Source organism: Aaosphaeria arxii (genome assembly GCF_010015735.1).
Source record: "Aaosphaeria arxii CBS 175.79 unplaced genomic scaffold BU24scaffold_5, whole genome shotgun sequence".
NCBI lineage: Eukaryota > Fungi > Ascomycota > Dothideomycetes > Pleosporales > Aaosphaeria > Aaosphaeria arxii.
Window position 1 is genome coordinate 1,220,510 of NW_022983478.1, and position 20,265 is coordinate 1,240,774.

General features: G+C 47.7%; 10 protein-coding genes across 10 annotated transcripts; 5 read left to right on the forward strand and 5 right to left on the reverse strand.

Annotated features, from left to right (window-relative positions):
• Nucleotides 1-2,594: 2,594 nt before the first annotated feature.
• On the forward strand, nt 2,595-3,986 carry BU24DRAFT_410306 (uncharacterized protein; the record flags this gene model as incomplete). The annotated part of the gene is made up of 1 exon (XM_033525983.1): nt 2,595-3,986. One exon carries the CDS (start codon nt 2,595-2,597, stop codon nt 3,984-3,986), a length of 1,392 nt encoding a protein of 463 aa, XP_033382909.1.
• A 1,064-nt stretch (nt 3,987-5,050) lies between these two features.
• BU24DRAFT_463351 (uncharacterized protein) lies at nt 5,051-5,488 on the forward strand (the record flags this gene model as incomplete). Its single annotated transcript, XM_033532110.1, has 1 exon — nt 5,051-5,488. The coding sequence occupies one exon, from the start codon at nt 5,051-5,053 to the stop codon at nt 5,486-5,488; it is 438 nt and encodes a 145-aa protein (XP_033382910.1).
• Nucleotides 5,489-5,568: 80 nt separating this feature from the next.
• BU24DRAFT_423483 (uncharacterized protein) lies at nt 5,569-6,788 on the reverse strand. The gene has a single exon (XM_033528264.1). It carries the CDS (start codon nt 6,507-6,509, stop codon nt 5,718-5,720), a length of 792 nt encoding a protein of 263 aa, XP_033382911.1. The 5' UTR covers nt 6,510-6,788; the 3' UTR covers nt 5,569-5,717.
• Nucleotides 6,789-7,203: 415 nt separating this feature from the next.
• Nucleotides 7,204-7,941, reverse strand: BU24DRAFT_463353 (uncharacterized protein; the record flags this gene model as incomplete). The annotated part of the gene is made up of 1 exon (XM_033532111.1): nt 7,204-7,941. One exon carries the CDS (start codon nt 7,939-7,941, stop codon nt 7,204-7,206), a length of 738 nt encoding a protein of 245 aa, XP_033382912.1.
• Nucleotides 7,942-8,575: 634 nt separating this feature from the next.
• On the forward strand, nt 8,576-10,130 carry BU24DRAFT_451576 (uncharacterized protein; the record flags this gene model as incomplete). The annotated part of the gene is made up of 3 exons (XM_033531124.1): nt 8,576-8,713; nt 8,764-9,167; nt 9,312-10,130. Exons 1-3 carry the CDS (start codon nt 8,647-8,649, stop codon nt 10,128-10,130), a joined length of 1,290 nt encoding a protein of 429 aa, XP_033382913.1. The 5' UTR covers nt 8,576-8,646.
• A 1,023-nt stretch (nt 10,131-11,153) lies between these two features.
• Nucleotides 11,154-12,175, forward strand: BU24DRAFT_371266 (uncharacterized protein). Its single transcript, XM_033524460.1, has one exon. It carries the CDS (start codon nt 11,247-11,249, stop codon nt 12,003-12,005), a length of 759 nt encoding a protein of 252 aa, XP_033382914.1. The 5' UTR covers nt 11,154-11,246; the 3' UTR covers nt 12,006-12,175.
• Nucleotides 12,176-12,371: 196 nt separating this feature from the next.
• Nucleotides 12,372-13,619, forward strand: BU24DRAFT_423484 (uncharacterized protein). The gene is made up of 2 exons (XM_033528265.1): nt 12,372-12,407; nt 12,460-13,619. The coding sequence occupies exon 2, from the start codon at nt 12,811-12,813 to the stop codon at nt 13,555-13,557; it is 747 nt and encodes a 248-aa protein (XP_033382915.1). The 5' UTR covers nt 12,372-12,407; nt 12,460-12,810; the 3' UTR covers nt 13,558-13,619.
• Nucleotides 13,620-14,043: 424 nt separating this feature from the next.
• BU24DRAFT_493153 (uncharacterized protein) lies at nt 14,044-14,736 on the reverse strand (the record flags this gene model as incomplete). The annotated part of the gene is made up of 2 exons (XM_033533948.1): nt 14,448-14,736; nt 14,044-14,390 (listed from the first exon to the last, which is right to left on the reverse strand). Exons 1-2 carry the CDS (start codon nt 14,614-14,616, stop codon nt 14,044-14,046), a joined length of 516 nt encoding a protein of 171 aa, XP_033382916.1. The 5' UTR covers nt 14,617-14,736.
• A 762-nt stretch (nt 14,737-15,498) lies between these two features.
• Nucleotides 15,499-16,205, reverse strand: BU24DRAFT_463358 (uncharacterized protein; the record flags this gene model as incomplete). The annotated part of the gene is made up of 2 exons (XM_033532112.1): nt 15,499-16,074; nt 16,131-16,205. The coding sequence occupies 2 exons, from the start codon at nt 16,203-16,205 to the stop codon at nt 15,499-15,501; spliced, it is 651 nt and encodes a 216-aa protein (XP_033382917.1).
• A 1,224-nt stretch (nt 16,206-17,429) lies between these two features.
• Nucleotides 17,430-19,802, reverse strand: BU24DRAFT_392672 (carbohydrate-binding module family 32; the record flags this gene model as incomplete). The annotated part of the gene is made up of 2 exons (XM_033525169.1): nt 17,430-18,848; nt 19,284-19,802. 2 exons carry the CDS (start codon nt 19,800-19,802, stop codon nt 17,430-17,432), a joined length of 1,938 nt encoding a protein of 645 aa, XP_033382918.1.
• Between the last annotated feature and the right edge of the window lie 463 nt (nt 19,803-20,265).

Below are 20,265 nucleotides of genomic sequence, written 5' to 3' on the forward strand. Positions count from 1 at the left end.
ACATCGCCCACAAGATTTGCGGCTGACCCAGTGACTATTACCTATCCGAGACGAACATTTTTGTCTAACCTAACACGGCTTTTCCTCGTGGACAGTTCTCGGGTAACACCCGGAGACCCAGATATATTACTTGTACAAGACTCGTGGTTGATCGCTAAGGTCTTACCGACGTTGGGTTGTTTCTGAACCAAGTCTGATGTATGTCCTAGAAAACGTTGTAGACTAGCAGCGGCGCACAGGTTAGAGGCGTGAGTGAAAAACAATTCCACATAAAAATCTTCCAAAACTCGTAATTGTTGATTGCCCCTCCTTTGTATCAATGAAGCGAAGCCTTCGAGTCTGAACAGAACATAACAGGAGTTGCCATTCCGTAAGTGGAACTAAAGGCTGGCTATTGGCAAACCCACGTTTGAGACAAGCATGCTATCTATGATAATAGATGGCTTCCGACACTAGTGGGTGATATCTACTTGCTCTCTCCGGAGGTAAACCGTGTGTACTATGCTTTATGAAATTAAATCTCTCCCAGTAGTAATAAAATGCTTCATTCCAACTAACATTTGGCTTCTGGTGCCTGCACGTTCGGCACAGAGACAGTGCTGCAGGGCTGAACGAGTAGCCCGTGTGAGGTTTTACATTTCCTCGGTGATCCATATATCATTTGCCACATTGGAAGTGGGCCATCGGGTGGTGCCCAGATTTGTTAGGCCCATACACCTCTATGAATTTTGCACTCTTGATAGGGTCACATACTATAGCTGGACAAAGCCATACATCCGCGATCTGCGTAACTTTTCACATTGGAAGAGTTTGCTTTGGCGGAAAATGACACATATTTGAAAGGAAATCACAATGTCAGAACTCAATGCTTGCCCAGACACTGCTGAGCTAGCTGATGAACTTTAAGGCTCCCAACACTAGATCGGTAATCAACAAAAGTGCTACAGTCTATCCACTCGCCTGAAAAGCATCCCTACCACATAGTACGGAGAAGAGATGAATAAAAGCAGCAGCTTCCATATTACCAAACAAGGATATTCATTGGGTGTGTTAGGAGATAATGTCCATATTGTGTAGCAGGACAGATGAAGCTATTCGGGATCCACGTGTTTAGGAATAGGCACTAGGCATGGTGTAGATTGATCAATTAGGGCCGCTGAGAGAGGTTGAGGCATCGTCTACTGGCCTCTAGAGGCCCACTGATAGTGAAAAGTATCTACAGAGGGACGTTGGGTCATACGCCTGTTAGTGTTTTTAGCAGATACAAGGTATAATATATGCATTCATAGCCTCTTCTTTGCTATATTATAGCTAATTAAGGTTAAAGTGTACATGATACTAGCAGGCGTATCACCCGACGTGCCTACCCTCTGTACTTACTCTACCCATCCACCCACTTTGGGTCGTACCCGTAATGCTTCCTACTACAGACGCTTCTATATGCGACACTGTGCGACGTTCTCGGAGAAGAAAGTGTGAAAATTTTGAACGAGCTATTATCACCAGGCGTCTTTTCTTCGGGACAAGCGATGAATGGAAAGCATATATTTTCATTTCAATATTCTATTAAAGGTTTGCTGTATTTTCGTGTTTGGCAGTCAATTAATCATGACGTGATACAATGTAAGGTAGGTTTCGGTGTTCATTAAAGGTATCTAGTTCAATAACAGATTAACAGATAGAGACAACCTAGGAGTTGCGCATCCTTACATGATTATTATTCGACAATTTTTCTCATCTGCTCAAGTTATCATTCAGCTGTTTATTACGATGATTCCTGGTCCTCTTTCCTGGGAAGGTGAACACCGTCGATGTGTACGTTTGCACCCTCTGGAAAGGCAGTGTTGCAAGAGAGGTCTGCTATCAGCAGGTTCAAATGAGGTACATTTATTCTATTCATAGAATCAAGCAATGTTCATTTGTCCCTATGGTATATTCAACTCCATCGAAATCTTGAATAGCTCATATCTCTGTGACAGTTCGAGATCAGTCACGTGGCCTCTCTTGAATGATCCTTTATTGTCATATCATTGAGATAGAAGGCGTCATCAGGCCAGATTCATTACCACGAAAATGGCCCCTAAGGTGGAAGAGGAGGCACTGATTGGATTGAATCATGCCAATGCAATGATTCATGGTCCTTCGATTCAGAACTATGGTAGGACCAATCGCTCGGGATCCGTCAACCAATTGATGCATAGGAAGTTCATAGGACCTGGGAAGAAAAGTTGCATTTATCAAATTCTAGGAAGAAAAGTTGCATCTATCAAATTCTGGGGAGAAAAGTTGCATCTATTAAATTCTGGGAAGAAAAGTTGCGTCTATCAAATTCTGTTGAGATAGTTCACGGGTCTGAGTAGTCTTTGACTTTTATATAAGACCACAGCACTACAGTACATAATATCACACAGCGAGAAGTTTAATACAGAAATACCCAAGCAACGAATTCAGTCTCATCAAGACACCAGTCACCAGCAGGTTGCCATAACCCGCTCACGGTGCGAAGGTTTTCAGCCCTTTATTAAGGCAGTTCCAGGGCTATACTTCAGATTTGAACAGCTCAAACCATAAACCCGGGACCTTCCGAATTCAACATGACACTGAAGTCGGAATTCAACATGTCGCTGGATTCGATAATAGACCCAGTCCCGAAGCCGAGCCCCGATATGTCCCTAGATTCGATACTCAATCCGGTCCCGTATTCAGTGCAGGCACCATGTTTAAAACTCAACCTACTACTAACTCCTGCACCCAACCTGCCACCAAGTTCGGCAGTCAGTCTGCCATCGCCATCGCCATCAAGATCAAGTTCGACACTCGGCGTGCCATCAGGTTCGGCACCCAACATACCACCAATTGCAGCGCTTCGCCTGCCATCGCCATCCAAATCGGCAGTGAACCTGCAACCAATTGCAACACTTGACCTGCCATCCCCATTTAGTTCAGTACTCAGCCAGCCATCAAGTTCAGCACTCGGCCAGCCATCAAATTCAGCACTCGGCCAGCCATCAAGTTCAGCACTCGGCCAGCCATCAAGTTCAGCACTCGGCCAGCCATCAAGTTCAGCACTCGGCCTACAACCAGTTTCGCGATTCAACATACCATCAAATTCGGTACTCGATCAGCGACCAAATTCAATCCAACCCTATCGTGATATGACTCGCATTGATGAGTCTCGATCGGAGGCGGGCTGCGGAACCCACTCCCATCATTTCCGTGGCGAGCCATGTTGTACCTGGGGTCCTAGGACACTATTCCTTTGCGGTCAGGCATCAAAGAAGCCTTTGACCAAGCTATTTATCGATCACGATTTCCTCAGCGACGAAGACGTAGCTTCATTGGCTCGAGCCAAACTGAGAGGCACCTATGATATCGTCTTAAAGCTCGATGAGTCTCGGAGTCTCAAAATCGTCCTATGCTTTTCGACATTTCTGGAGTCCATTAGCACCCCACAGGAGAATGCCTACGACCTCATCAGCATCTTATCGTTCCCGCACTTCTATATATCCAAGAAAACCAAATTGCCCAACCAGGATACAAGTCTGATGCGTCGCTGCCGAAAGCTCAAGATCGTCCAATTGGCATTCGATTTTGACAGTTTGACCCAAAGAGAGAGCACAAACAGAAGAATCCGCAAGCCTCGGGAACGCGACGCTTTCATTAGTCACTATGGCTTCAGCAACATACTCGATTGCCAAAATCTGAAACTCATTTCCTTCCATGTTATCCGGCCGAAGAAGGCCCAGTTGCACTTTTACAAGCACATGGAAGTTGAACACAAGACCTTGTTAGAAGCTGCTGCTTGGATTGGACAGAAATTCGAGAACAATGGTCGACATATCCAGATCTTGATTAGTTTCCGAGGGCATGACGAGCAAATGCAGGGAAGCGAGAAGCAAATTTGGCCAGTCCCATGCCCCACCGAGTCTGCCGGTTCAGTACTACCTCGTAGTATTGAGCCCCAGTTGACGTCCTCTGAATGCTAAGGCGTCTGAGAAGAGGCAATTCAAGATTATTTTGAGCGACGGCGTTTAGGAGTTCTGGTATCCAGGAAGCCTAAAAGAGCAAGCAGTCATCAAATCGTATACGAATTTCAACATTACTAGGTGAGGGACAATTCGATGCGGTGTGGAGCATATGTTTCCTGCTCTCCATGGATATCCTTATGGTCGCACAGGTTACGCATACGGAACAAATAGTCATAGTGTGCTCTACCACTTCTCTTCTATAGTTTGGAATCTTGTGAGTGGTAGTAGGGCAATTTCTTTTTTCTCTTTATTTCCTATTAGTCTTTTTACGTGTCCCGTGTGGTTGGGAGTTTTGTCATGAGGTAGTCAATCTGGTTAATGATTGGCGATGACCAATCAATCGAAGGAAGGATGGACATTAAGCACACGAACGCTTCAACCCCAATCTTAGGTAGATTCAGGTCATCCTAAGTAACAATGCAATAACTGGTTATCACTTTGCTTCGTTCTCCTTACCTGACTGAAGAGTTGAAAATAGCTACCTAGGTAGGTATTCATCCTACATTTCCATTCTGGAGCATAATCCTACCCCACAATATATACAGCTCATTTAGAATATTGTAGGGTCACACGGGAATAGTCCAAAATTTGCAGGAACTCCGCAGGCTTTAGGATTATGAGCAAGATGATGCAGATGAGTCGTGTGAGGTTCGATGATGCCACTCGTACGGTGAAGGAGCATTCCTTAGGCGAATACATGATTGGTCCGTATCCGTCTTGGCGGAATCCCTTGAGGTGACTGATCAATGCGCTGGACAGTTGGCCAATGAGAGACGACGGATTGTCATCCACTGACGTCGCCGGATCCGGGGGTGGAAGACTGACAGACTGGCTTTGAAAAGGATAATAAACATCCAACAACCCCTCATGGTTCGACTGACTAGCTGATTGATCACTTCAACTACCTACATCCACAACATCCGCTTCCACAGACATCGAACAACGAGAATCGCATATCGATCTGCCTCCATTCTACAACACTCACCAGGTCTAGAATCGTACATCACACAATCATACACACCATGTCCTCCTCCGTCTGCCCCGTAGTTGGCACTACTAACGACGTCCTCCCTCCAAATCACCCTGAGGTCGATCTTGCCAAAGATGGCCAAACCTGCCCTGTCGTAGGAGCCACCACCGACCATCATCACAACCTCCACAAGCATCCTGCGGTCCCGATCGAGGGCTCCTCTCCCACCGCAACAGCATGCCCTGCACTCAAGACAGTGGTCAACCAACCGAAGAGTAAGGCCATGGACGACGAAGTCTGCCCCGTCATTGGCCCCGCTACCACCGTTCTTCCACCAGATCATCCAAGCACAGCCGATGCTAAGGAAGGCGACGTATGTCCAGTCACCAAGGCCACCATCGCGCACCACAAGAACAAGGTTCATTCACACCCAAGCGTACAAGGTGCTGAGGCAGGAGCTGTGTGCCCCGTTGCTGGAGTTAGAATTTGAGGGCAGTAGGGGTCCACCGCTCGAGATACGTACATACAATCATCACGGAAGGCGTTACAGTCAATTAGGTTGGGTTCGTTTGCTCACGCAAGCCTCTGCTGCTGGGCTTATTCTCTTACTACTACTCGTTTGAATACGAATCAATTTCACACCGGAATCAATCATCACAGTCTCCATGTTCTTTTGTGACTCCCTTTGCCTTCTTCGCTTTCAGTGCAAAGCCAGCTTCCTACTGGAACAGCCCCGCGAAATCATTGTCTTCCAAGCCTTTGAGCCCATGCTCATCTATGAACCACTCTGCTTTCTTCATAATATCGCACCAAGCTTTCAACTGCACGTGCCCATCGACCCAGTCTTGACCATACGTTTTCTCAATGTACTCAACTATTGTCAGCAAAGAGATGTCAGCGAGGGTAACGCCCGCGTCCTCTGCACGAAGACTCTTGCGACCCTTCTGAGCCATGCCCTCCCCCACCCACCTCTCCAACTTGTCGAGAAGACCAGATTTGAATTTTTTCGCGTGCATGGCAACATCAGCGGACCATTGCTCGCGTCTCAGCCCAGACCACATCAGCGTCGACTCTTCAGTATGAATCTGATACACAACCCCCCACACAGTAGCGTCCGCAAGCACAGACAGTATATCTCTACTTCTAGCACGCTGCTCCATCGTTGTGCCTCTGAGATTAACAAACCCTTTCTCTGGTCCAAACAGCTCTTCAAAATACTCCAGAATCGCACCCGACTCGTGGATGTAAAAGTCGTCTTGGTCAGTCCGCTCTATGCGGAGGCAGGGAAGGGAGGTTCCCTCCGGTCGCGGCTCGTGCCCCGGTTTCGAGACGAGGGCTCCGGCTTGCATGTCGAGTGTCACGGGGACCATGATGATGTTTTGGGCGTGTAGGTGGGAAGAGGAGATCTGCTTCGCGCGGAAATAGTAGATGAGACGGCGGGGGAATAGGCCAGTTGGCCATATCCAAAGTGTGGTTTTGGAAGCGGTGGTTGGGGAACTCGTGAGAGTCATGGCTGCGAAAGATTGAATGGATGTTTATTAGATTTGGGGTTGATTTTCTTTAATCTGTACTCTAGAAACATGTTCGCTGAGCTGTTATTATATTCGTCGTCGTGTGCTTGTTGATCAACATCTCTCGGACACTTGTACATTTGCGCGGAGACTTTAATCTCTACGGACGTAAGAACCCAAAAGTTCCCGATCGCAGCCTCAATAGTTGCATAGCATGTTCTTCATAATCCGGGTCATGCTACGTGTGGCTAGAAGTTTTCGGCCTCTTTCTGATTGTGCATTGCTATCGGGGAGATTTAAGTATTGCATGTTAGGCATCCAATAAGTGGCGAGCTTCAATACTGCCCATAATATGAGGCGAGAATCCCTGCACATAAACACACCGCCGAAGAGAGAAAAACTTCCTCTTGTTGATAATTTTGCAGCATTCTTGTGAGACACTGGGAGTTGTGCTCACAAAGTTCTCTCTTACTGTGTAGGCTATGCTTTTGGTCCTGATTTACTTTTGGCGTGATTATTCAACTGGGTGTATACTTGCCGGGGTACTAGAAGACGTGGTATTTTAGGCGATACTAATTCTTGAGGCAACTATGGAAACTATCATTGAATAATGACTCGAGTGTAAATGTTGATAGATCACAGAGCAATGCAAATGAGCGACATCGTGATTCCGATTTCCACCAAACAAATTGACTCACCCTTGCTCCCACGCAGGATGCGGTGCTGTCCACGTTGCCAACAACGGTTCTGTAACTTCTACAATCCTTCCCCGAGAACGGAACCCTTCACAAATCCAGACCTTCAATTCTTGCAATAACACAGTTGCGTCCTGAATAGTCTTTTCCACTCCCGGCCGAAGCACACATGTTGCTGGTGTCAAAGCCAGCACAATGACCTCCAGCGACTTCGACTCTAGCAGATACTGTAGACGAAGTCTTTGAATCACCTCCTCAAGCGTATAGAATTCGCAATCAACCCTCGGAGGCGGCTGGTCAAGATCGATGAACCTTCGCGCCCTCCATTCACCAAGCAACTGTCTCGTGCTCCACTGTAGCCACACCTTGCGCAGACCCGTGCATCGCAATATGAGGTCGATGTTGGGATTTCTCTCCTCCACCATACGCGGGACTTGGGCGGAGAACTGCGAAAATATGAGGCGCCGCGCTGCAGCGAATCCTTGCTCTCCTAAGAATCCCAGCATGTAGATGTAATGTCGACGAGCTTCGTGGTGGCCCAGGCGTGAGGCATGTGTCCGTAGGAAGTAGAACCAAGCGTCGCGTCGGGTTGCATTACTTACCATGGAAAGGACATATAGTCGGAAAGGGAAGATGGGGTTTTCGTCAGTTTGTAGTAGATAGCTGTATATAATCTCGCGCAGCTCTGTAGGTAGTTCAGAAGCGATCATTTGCGAGCGGCCGATAGAACGAGGCATGGTGGCACCAATATGGGAGAAAGGGAGTCTCTACAACGGAGTCATAAATGAATTATCTATGAACTCTCTCTAAATGATGACTGTTCGCCTTCGGTAACTCGCGCGTATGTTCATTCACAGGTTATTCAAGTAGATGTAGTTGACGAGTACGACATATTCATTAAGTGTCATTGAAGTTATCACGATGGAAGCTCAAAGCGTTGTGTAATCACCCAAAGGGATCTCGTTCCTACCTCCTGAGAGTGTTATGCATGGGCCCTCATGAAACTCAGTTGATGGATCTGAGGTAATTTGATAGCCATCCCAACAAAGTAGGGAGGCAGCAGCTGGACATGATAATGACAAAATTCAACAATCCACAACCACTAATTCCCGAGAACCGTCCAAGAACCTCCAGGAACCAGCCATTCGGACTCAGTTACCAGGGACCAACCAATCAGTGAAGCTCGCAGAGGCTGGGTGAAGTATGAGCGTTCTTCTAGTCTACTCTGACCAATACAATCATTGTTTCCATGGCCCGGTCTATGGTGATGCACGTACCCCTTGTCGCCCACCACTCTTGTGTGTTTATTATTCACCTCTGATGCTCCTACCATTCTGCCCCGCCTTCCCCGATGTATAATTCGACACAATCTCAACATCTGCTTCCTCTTCAAGGGCCGCAACAAAATTCAATTTACCCAATCTTGGAATCAACAATTCAACATGGATTGTGATTCATCACCCTTGGATCTGCGAAGGACACTTCTAGAGTCCAACCAGGGCATTGCAGGTATGTCGTCGTGCCATTGTTACCAGTGCGCTCTCTAATTTGAGACCAAGAACCAACGAATCAGGTCGGTGTACAAGAACCCAAAATAGTACTGCATGATCCACTCGTCGCTGTTGAACCTAAAACCTCGTCACTTTCAATACGCCCAGACAATGTGTGCACCTCCGAATATGCTCCGCAGGCGACAGTATCCAGACGACCTCGAGAAGATGACGAAGCCTACGATAATACGTCTGGACAGGTTCAGAAACGATTAAGAACATCTACGCTCCCGACCAGGCCGAAATCGCTCAAGGAAGCTACTGTTGAATACTGGGTCGATTTCAGTGTCTGGCCAACAGCAGAACAAGAGCAAGCAATGGACCCTATCGCTGCCTTCCGCCATTGTCTCGCGACGCCCAGATCTATGGAATCTTCAAATTCCAGTCTCACTTCGCAAACTACAACTGGATTAGTAAAGACTCCTACGATATACAAAAATCATGCGTATACAAAGCTACTCCAGCAATGCGGAAGTTTTATGACCGATTTTAAAGAATGAATTACACGAACAAGCGAAGAAACCATCCGAAAACTGTCAACACAATCCACGCCTCAGAATACTATATTCTCTGAAGAAAGGTTCGAAAAGCACCTTGGCAATATCCGGGGTCAAACCGCGATGAGGGTGTTTAGGGACATCTCACTGCTTATAGTTCCTTCTGCCGAAATTTTGGCCGTCGATGGCGATAAACACCTTGAATTTTTGAAAGAAACCAACTGTGATGCTTGGATTAATTCATATCCTCTTCACGACCTACAACCACGACCATGCTACGGGCTGGGATTCGAGCCACGAGCATTCACAAAGGAACAACGAGGAAAACTTGAGCCATTCATTGGAAATTTGTTGGAAGATTGGTCCCATTTTGCTGCTACATGCAATATGTACTTCCCATTTCTTACCTGCGAAATAAAAGGCCAAGAAGCTTCGCTCGACGTTGCTGATCGGCAAAATACACATAGCCAAACCGTTGCCTTGAAAGGGTTATTTCAGCTGTTCGAGATGGTGGGTCGAGAAAAAGACCTTCATCGAGAAGTGTGTGGGTTCTCAATCTCTCACAATGATGAAGGCGTCAGGATATGGGGCCATTACATTGTCATCAATGACAGAACTCCCACATTCTACCGATGCTCAATTGACCAATTCATCATCAATAAAGATACTAGATCTCTCGCATACAAATTCGTCCGGAATATCTACGATATATGGGTTCCCGATCATTTCAAGAAGATTTCCTCCGCTATCGACATGATACCCGCGGATATAGGGCTTCGAATTGCTGAAGCTGAAAGCCTAATATCGCGTTCATCGCACGCGGGGGTGCCTCAACCCCATGAAGTTGATGAATATCAACGAACAGTTGAACAGCATTGAATCACCCCAGGCACAACTATTGTGGCGGCATGGAGGAAATTGCTAGGAGGACCGGAGGCACATAAATCAGGGAAATCGAGACTGCTGGGTCCTCTACGAATAAGCCATCCTAACAGGTAAACAATGAGGAAGGAGAAGATGTAGTGCGGAAATCAGCATAAAGGTACACGATTAGAGTACTAGTGCATATGGCTTGGCCTGTAGCTACTGAATAAGATTATATATTACCATCACTAGAAAGTAGCTCATTTCTGGGAACAATAACAGCGGTGTTGCACAGAGACTTAGTTTTGTAGACAGGGAGAGAACTAGTACTGTGTAGCGAAGAGTTACAACAATCAGTAGCGCAAGCATAGATATCAATATTTAGCTTCTGGTCAATAAAGATACTAGACATAAATCGAGTGAGAGGAACGATAGACTGCAAACTATGGTCGTCAACAAAGTGCTTTGATTCCTATGTTCTTGCTGTGCGATACATCTAGCGATACCAAGTAAACAGCAATCTACAACGCTGCCGTCGAAGCGGGCTTTTCACCCCCTGTGGGGTCCCAATGAGCCTCCACCACCAACAATCTGCGCCGGGTATTACATCGCATGTATGTCTCTACAAAGTTGAAGATGCACAAGTTCCACCGGGATCTTCTTCAGGGGATATATGAAGTGGGGTGTTGCCAGGCACGATCAGCCAATAGGAGTATGCCCCACACTATTTATATATACGATTTGGGACGCAGCTCGCATGCCAGTATCCACGCTCAAATGTACTGTGAATGAATATGTAGAGCCTGGAGAATACCATTGGTTAGAGAGTCCCATTGCTGCGCATAACAACATGCAAAGAAGATTCCAGGTCCACAGTCTCATTTCTTTCAAATTATTGTTCGATGGTCCGAGCAACTCCATGGCAAAAAGCTCTGGCTTTAAAACAGTGAAGACCCCTAGCCTTTTTCATCCATTGCAATCCGACGAGCTTTGAATACCTCACAAGGCGAGAACTTAACAATTATAATGAAGTCAACAAGGGTTTCCGCGCTCGCCGCGTTGGCATCATCAGCGTCTGCATTCAATTGCACGCGGGAATTCCTCCAAGAGACAGTGGATAAATATGTGTTCATGCAACAAGCTGGGCATCATTCGGACTTCGACAACCTGTCTTACAACCTCACGTATCTGGAAAATAATAAGACTGCATCAATACTCGGACCCGGACTTCCGGCTTACCCGCAGGTCATGGACCATGTCCGCAACACCCTCGACGTTGGGGCCTGTCGAACATTCACTGAGTTCATTGTGACGAACCCAGAGCATCCATACGTTGTGCACACTCAAATGAGCATCGACGACGAGGGGAGCGTGAGCTTGATTGACAGCATTGTGACGGACAAAGGCGACTGGGCATTCAACGCTACTGGCTATCTCTACTGGAACAGTCAGGAGAAGTGGGATCCGATACCCGAAGACAAAAGGTTGTCGCGCGACAAGTTGAAAGCTGCCGCAGACGCGTATGCCGATCGCTGCAACGACGTGACGGTCCAAGTACCTTTCGGTACACCATGTGCGCGTCTAGAGGGAGGCGCATATACCGGACGAGGCAATCTATCCGCGAATACTTGCGACATTGGTGGACTTCCCGAGCATGTCCCGTTGACAAACCGCCGGTACGTGGTCGACGAAGTGACGGGAACGGTGGACATCTTCCTTGGCTTCACGGGACTTGATCGCACAAGGCCGACTGAGGGCACACCTGATTCACACCTTTTCAGGATTGAGGACGGGAAGATTCGCTATATTCATACGGTCAGCGCATGCTTTGTCGATGGCTGCGGGATGAACGGTACCGGGCTGGTACCGGGCATTGGAAGGAGATTCTAAACCTATGTTCTATCATTGATTGCTGTGTAAATAATCTGTTGTCAACTAGATAGTTACGTGTCTAGCCAGTTGTGTCTTCAGTACTACAACATAACTAGGGTTTGCCATTGCAAACACTTCACAAACTTGCGCAGAAGCAGCATCGATATCGTTTTCGCAATGAATAAATGTGATGGACCACGATGGCGGCTAGGAAAGTAGTGGCGGGTATACACAGTAGTTATGTTTATCTATGAGGTAAATTTGTGTCGGTCAGCGCTTTGGGTAAGGCAGGCTTCCCTTGCGGTTGAATCGGCGCAGCCAGCTCTACAAGGCTGACTGACTGTGGCTTTGCTTCGGATAGCGATGCTAGTACCAATCCCAATACCAATCACCACCATCAGCACGTGGGCCGGCGGATTGGTAGTACCCCCCTAAAACAACTTACGGTAGATGGATGCTAACCCAACAGAAGATTCGATCCTGCAGACTGGAGAGGCATGACAAGGAAAGTTCCTAGAGCTTGTTTTGGTGGAATGCGATCTATACGGGACCTCCTATGACATCAGCCTCACACTAAGCCTCCACGACTCCATAGTCAACCTCGAGTTAGCCTGGCATAGTTTCGTCCTAAAGCTTCCCGACTTTGTGACCGGAGCCACTTTGGGGAAATAATGAGTAGCTTTCCTTTGTATAAAGTTGAGTTGACAAGTCCGTCCTCAGCCCTACTGACCATACCATCGCATATACAACCATTTCAACCCTTCATCTGCAAACAAACAATCATCCACTCCCACGTATAATTCCAAGCCGATAAACCATAGACATGAGCACCTCAAACACATTCAAATTCAGCGATTCAACATGGGCGTCATCGACCACGGACGCCGCCTTATCCGAAAAGGACCAGAAGGAACTCACCATCGCTGAAACCGCCTCAATCACGAGCGACACAACACTTGGTGGTGCATCAGAATTCATTTTCAATCCCACCAAGTCCCTCCACATCGTCGCACAAGGCATCGGATCATTTCGACGGCCTGGACCCTGTTCAGAACTGCAAATCAACATCGTCAACCCCGACTCAACTATCGCCTACCAATCGGTCCGTCCGCAGATGTGGAAAGGAAATTGCGTGTTGAGCGATGCAGAAGGTCGAGAACTCATTGCCACGGAATACTTCTTCGGACCAGGTCGCGATCCCATCATTCACATTATCGACACCGTGAATTCTCAGATTAAGACAGTATCGAAGTGGTTTTCAAGGACGCATACCTTTCCCCTGCCGGACGGACGCACATTCACGTGGGAATACAGGAGGGAAATGGGATTTGGCGATGATGGGAAGAAGGGCACTGCGTTGGTGTTGACTCTGGAGGGAAGACGAGTGGCTGCGCTGATCAGGAATAAGAAGACTAGGACACCTGGTACAAAGCCTTGCTATTCGGGCAATGGAGGTGAGTTGCTTTTGGGCGAGGAGATCAATGGGAAGGAGGGGATAAGCGAAGAGTTGGTTGTTGCGACCTGTATCCTCATGCTGAAGAAGGAGATTGATAGGAATAGGGCGGCTTAGCACGTAAAGCGACCACTCAGTGGCCTCTTTTGATTCTTCATTATCGAGCAGTTATAGAGCGGTTATAGAATATATTTAATTTACGGATTCTTGAACATAACCAAGCATTTTTCAGCTGTATCCCTTCTCTGCTCCGTGTATAGTCATGATTCAGCCGGACTTGGCTTGGTCACTTCTTTGAAGTCCAAGGCATTTGTTTGACGTTCCGTATGTCGATATCGTCCCGATGAGCTGTCGATCGGTGTATCTTATGAATAAGTTTCCGAAATATAGCCTTCGGAGACTTTTTGGCCTTTTCAAATCCGTGTAATTATCACCCAACTGAGGCATTCACAATATGGTCACGTAGAACCGGCCGATTCATAGAATGTAGCGTTTGCACGCCTACAATTCAAACATGGATGGCTTTTTCTTATTTACAGCTTACTCCAAATTATGTACATGTTGTGATAGTGTGTATATTCGCAGAATCGCATAGTCATCCCTTTAAGGAGCAGTCGGCGTAACAACCGTGCTGGTCAATTCAGCACAGTTCCTACCATTGGGATCAACTGTAAGCTGAGCCGCGCCATCATGGCCAGATTGGCATGCACCACTGGCACTGACTAGTTGGCCATTCGTGAAAGAGACGGGGTCGAGATTATTGCTGGCGCAATCCTGCGCGAGGAAGGTAGTTCCGTTGAAGCCAACGCATGCTTGGGCGTTGACAAGATCCCGTCTGAATCCTGCGGAGAAGCTGCGCTGCACGACGAGGACTGGAGTGCCGTTGATGTCGCCGGGTGTGAGCTGGCGATCTGCTGCTTCGTTCACGCAAGCAGCATCGACGATTTCGCCTGCGATGAATCTGTTAGTATAACTAGTCATCTAAGAGTTGGGTTGGGAGCAAGTACCATTGTTGCGGAAAGTGAGGCACTCGTTTCCTGGGACACCACCGATCTCAAAGAGAACGAGAGTGTTGCCACCCTTTTGTGCGGCACCGCCGTTGTTCTGGCGAGGGAGTACCGCAGCTGTGACAGCAGAAGCGGATGCGATTGTCGCGATGAGAGCGTTGAACTTCATATTGTCGAAGAGATTTATTGGTTTTGGATGGTGGGAATTTTGTTTTTGTAAAGTAAAAAGATTAAATGGAGTCCTGCCCCTAGAAGAAATGAATGTAGAGAATGGGTTCGTAGATGCAAGCACAGCCTGTTGATTTCTGTAATGTGGAAACCCAATCCATACTTATACTCGAAGTTTGACGATGTCGTATTTCCCTTTTCGAGAGCCACGACAAACGTTAGCGCCTGTCAACGGCACGTCACACACGCTAATTGAGGATCATACAGGCAACTGAGGCAAGGGGAAGACTAATTATCGTGGGTTGTAGCTCTCCCCTCGCAAACGGAGAAGCGCGTAGAAGTAGGCAATGGTCTTAATAATCCCATGGTGGTTTTTCTTTAATAGTGAACCTAATCACACCTTATCGCGATATTGTACCTAACCAATGACTATGATACAGAAACTATGTAAGTCATAACCTTTCGGGTATTGACGTTGAGATTTTCTACGAATAACCACTTGCCTGTCGTTCTACGCTCGCTTAACGTTGATGTTGCCGAGTTACCGCAGAGCCCCTGTGATGGCGAAACCCAATTTGAAACGGACATTGACCCCAGAAAGTTGAATGGCCTTAAGTTCCAAAACACGACCAAGAATCTGGAAATTACTCCATTATGCCTATACGGACCTATACGCTACGCTGTGTGGTATTCCGGCCCCCCAAGTCGCGAAATCGTGTAGAGTCATTGCGGTTGCTGGGTCTCCATGATGGAGCCTTTGTCGATGTAGTGTATGGTTTTTGAGATAGAATATATTCATGTACATGGTCTGCTCTCTCGGCTCGCAAACCTCGTCCTATTACGTCTTTAAAACCCTATTTCTTTCAAAGTCTATGTATGTCCTTCAAGGCATCTCTGCGGTCGTTTGACTTTTCCTAGCTGGCAGATGTTTACCAGGATCCAATTCATGGACACTAGAGGTCATGGAATGCAACTCGGAAACCTTGTAGACTTCTGCTCGCATGTCGGCCTTCATTGCCTCTTCTCTTTCGGCGAAATCGTTCCGCATCCTCCGCATCCACCATATTCCACCTGCTACAGCAGCAACAAGGAGAAGACCCAACGGCACTCCCACGCTTACTCCGATCAGAGTAGCACTGTTATCGCGTTGTTGTTGCACTGCCGTGGCATTGGATGGAGATGTCGTCTCCGAATAAGGTGATGACGATTTGAGGGTCTCCGCTGGAAGAATTCCCAAAGTGGAAGACGGCAATCTTGATTCCTGCTTCAGAGAATTCGGTCCACCGACTTCGCCTATCCGTGTGTATATCTTAGGATCTCCAATGTCGAACTTGCGTACTGTGGAATCCTTGCAACAGTTGGGAGCATCATTGTCACAGCAGTAAGAACCATCACCGCAACGGACTACTCGTTCTCCACTGTCAGGTTGTCCTAAATCGAGCTTGTTAGCCACGCCTTTCTACACATAATAAATTGAACGATGCATTCGTATTTGCTGCATGGGAAATCACCAACCTGTGGTACATATTGGAGCACAAGCATCCGACGTCCATGATTCGTCTGAACAAGTGCCTCGTGTGTACATGCCATTCTTTGCCAATCCGTCGTCCCCGATCTGAGAAGTCAGTTTAAGGTATTTGAAAGTATGACGCATTCATATTGTCTAAACTTACATTTGCTGGATCCAGGCAAAGATTGACTTCGGTGCAGGAAAACCCTTTTGCGCAGCAAGTGGTGTTCACTCCTACCCTACTATCACACGGCAAATCCGACGACAGACCTCCATCGGGTGTAAAGCAAAACGATCGAACAGTCGTGACCAGTAAGAATAGAATGAGAATATTACAACGCGATGGTCCGAGAGAAAAGGCAGTGGATGGAAAAGACATAGTGCATAGGAGGAGCATACAGCGTTCAACGCTGAGTTGGAAATGAGCAGCACGCCAACCCTCCGGATTATAGAGGCGTTTCCCTTTGTTATACCAAATCTGATCAATGGGTTATATGCAAGTTTTCTCTTGTATTCCCTTGGACAAAACGTGGTGAGCCAGGTTCAATTCACCCTGCATATTTACGCGCGCAATTGCAGTCTCGAGGCCCATCGGTCGCCAGTTACAATGCTTCCTATCATTTTACTCAGTCCGCAAGTGGCCTCATATCCAGCCATGCTCGAATTCCATCGTCCAGTATCATTTGCGCGGGCAATTGTGGCATAGTCCCCGAAACTACGGGTAGGTGTGGCTGAAACTTGGAGTGGTTCACCTGTCCCAGTTGAGCAACACCAAACACGAACAGAGCATCAGTCCGGGCAAAGTGTACAGCGCGCCGAGCAGATAACTAAGAAAAACACCATGTTTTCAGGCCCCAGTCTAAGGTTAGAACAATGTGTTGTAAAATGTTCCAGCGGATCGACATCCTGTTTGCCTAGAATCGCAGACTCCAAAACTTTGGCGAACAAATTACCGAATTAGGCAACGGTGCCACGATGTTGGTTATGCATTGGCTCAAGCCAATAGAGATCAAGCTACCAGCACTCCTCCTCATAGAACTCATTCCCAAAAAGAAATATGAGGGTCGGGCACCTGGGTCACCAAGACAAGGTTGCTACGAATTTTCGATACAAGACCCACGATTCAAATGTACATTATAGGCAAAGAGTTCGTTGCGTTCGGATACTCGGATGATAAACCAAAATATTGCAGCCTCACATCAAAATTGGCGAAGATGATTAGTTTCAGCAAGTCAACTTATGCAAATACGCGCAATGATATTGATTTATCTCGGAACTCCCTTATTATCTATTAAATCATTACATTAAGTGGTGACTTTGATCGTCTTTGCAATGCTAGGCGTGCCATTGTTATCAATCGCGAACAAGAACCAGTACCCAGGTAGCGCAACACCCGCATCACTTGGTATAGTTACCGTATAAGAAGTACCGCTGCCTGAAGGCGTTAATGGAACACGGCGCTGGTCAGTGTTGACGGTATGCGTTGCCGTTCCTAAGCGGACAAGTGAGAAGCTTCTGACCTGACCCCCTGTCGTAATTGCAAGTGACGCACCCAATCTCACGGTTTGTGCTACGGTTTGAATGACAGGTCGAGCTTTGCGTGAGCCATCAGCATTCAATAGATAAGGCGGAACAAATGTCTCTGCATCCCAGTGATTCGTGCCGCAACCTCCGCAAAGACCGCCTCCACCCACAAGAACGGTGGCATCAGGGAGTAGAAGGGCGATAGAATGGTACGTTCTTGGGATAGCCATCGGGTTCAGCTGAGTCCAGGCTCCAGTAGCAGGATTCCAGAGTTCGGGGACCAGCGCAGCTGTTGTGTCAGTGAAAGGCTCCACCCAGGACTGCCCACCGGCGACAAACGTAGTACCATCGGGAAGTACAACAGCATTGGCGAATCCTCGGGCAAATGACATCGATGCCGTTTTCGCAACTTGAGGGGTTGTGCCGGGATTTCCAATTGTGATGTTGTACGCATCGGCAGTGGCTTGGGCCGCTTGGTAATGCTGGGCTCCTCCTACTGTGAGAATTCTGCCAGCAACGGCATCGTACATGACAGCGTTGCCGTTCATTGCGTCTTGGGAAGTAGATCGCAGGCCTGCACCCTGTACGCCGCCGGTACCGGTAGTGGTGTACCAATTCATCGCTTTGGACGGGCCGGCCTGGAAAACCGATTGGCCCTTCCAGCCGAATAGCCATGCGTGATTATCGGATCGATAGACACCTGCTCTGTCGTTTGTGAGCATTGGGGATACCAGCGCATTCTGCACCAGTGACCACTGATTCGCAGAGGGATCATAGATCTCTCCATTCTTCCCTCCTTCGCCACCAGACCAGGAGCCACCAATATTGAAGACGCGTCCATTGGATGTGGTCGTGGTAGACTGATATCCTCGGCTGATTTTCATGTCAGCTCCAGCAACCCATTGGTCACTTGTTGGATCATATATGGTGGTTTTCTGTTCATCGTTACCGCCGGTAACGACGATACGCCCATTGAAATCCATGGAAATGCCTGGGCAGAACATGTCATGCTGATTATTTGTGACCAAACGCTGCGTGACTTCGCCTGTGGTCGGATCATATACGGCGGTTTGCGTCTGCCCTGTACCACCACCGAAGTCATCGATTCTGTACGCACTCCAGAGGAGGACTTTGCCATTAGGAAGATTCGCTGCTGCTGCAGGTACGATCGGAATGTCCACAGTGTTGAGCCAGATACCCTTGCTGGGCACAGGATCAACGTGAGCGACAGAGGCAGGATTAAGCAAGTTGATCTCAGCAGCGCTTGTCCATGGCCCACGTCCACCAGCTTCTGTCAAAGCGTTCAAGCGGAAGTATCGTGCAGTTGTTCGAAACACTGCAAACTTCTCATCTCCATTATCTGGCCATGTCCCGGAAGCAACTTGCGTCCATGTCTGCCCGTTGGTACTTGACTCGACTGTGTATTGACCAATGCGGCCATTTCCTCCGTCACCTCGTGGTAGATAGCTCAAACCAGCAACATCCACAGCCTGGCCCTGATCAATTCGAAACCAATGAGGCAAGGCTGCAGTTGGATTACTCCACTGTGTATGCCAAATTGTTGCAGCATCTCCATCCGTTGCTGCCGATACTGGATTGCTAGCAGAGGCACTCTCTGCACTGTCCGCGGAAACACTCCAGCCGGAGCGACTTCTATAGTTTGCCTCTGTGAAAACATTGATCTCCGCCGCCGATGTCCATGGATTATTCGCGCCTTGGGCCTCACTCAAAGCAGTGATCCGTACGTAGCGTGCACTTCTCGCGATGAACGTGGTTCGTTTTGTTGTCGCGTCGTTGACGTATGTTCCAATGGCCACTGGCTGACCCCAGCTTTGGCCGTCTGCGCTCAGCTCAATTCTGTGCTGTCCAATGCGGCCATTGCCACTGCCGTCTTGACGCGGCTGATAGCTCACGCCATTGACTGAAAAGCTTTGTTTCATGTCGATGGTGATGGAATTTGGCAAGGGATCGTCTGGGTTATATCGAGAATGCCAGAATGTATTCGCATTGCCATCAATAGCTTTTGACGGTTCATTTCCATCTTGGAAACTGTCTGCGGTTGCTGTCCAACCTTGTCGATTAATAGGAAAATATGCACCAATGATAGTGTCGATTAATAGAAAGGAAACGAAAGTATATCGTAAGAAAACCATAATGAATGTGTATAGAAGTGTAGAGAAGGTGCTGGTCGTGCTTGAACACAATCATCACTGACTCAAAATCATACCTTTGCTTTTATAAAGTATTGCCGCCAAGTGACTGACTTGAGAGGCCCCTATAGCTTACTCCATAGCCCACTCCGTACTCCACTCGATGCCCTATCTCAGTAAACGCATCTCGGGTCCTGAAGTGCGCCTCGCGTAAGCGGACCTGACTACTTCGTCACGGGGGCCTAACTTCTTCGACCAATCGTGTTCTCGCCTGGTATGTTTCATTCCGATCATTTCATTTCTTATACTGCAGGACTGAAGAGGCTGAAAGGTTCATTCTTGGTGGAATTACCGCTCTGAGTTGGATTCACATGTCATGATAGAAAATCTTTCTCATCGCCTACAGGACGTTCATGCGCCAAGTGGCCCACGCTAGAAGTGAGAAGTATAACACGAGAGAAAACCC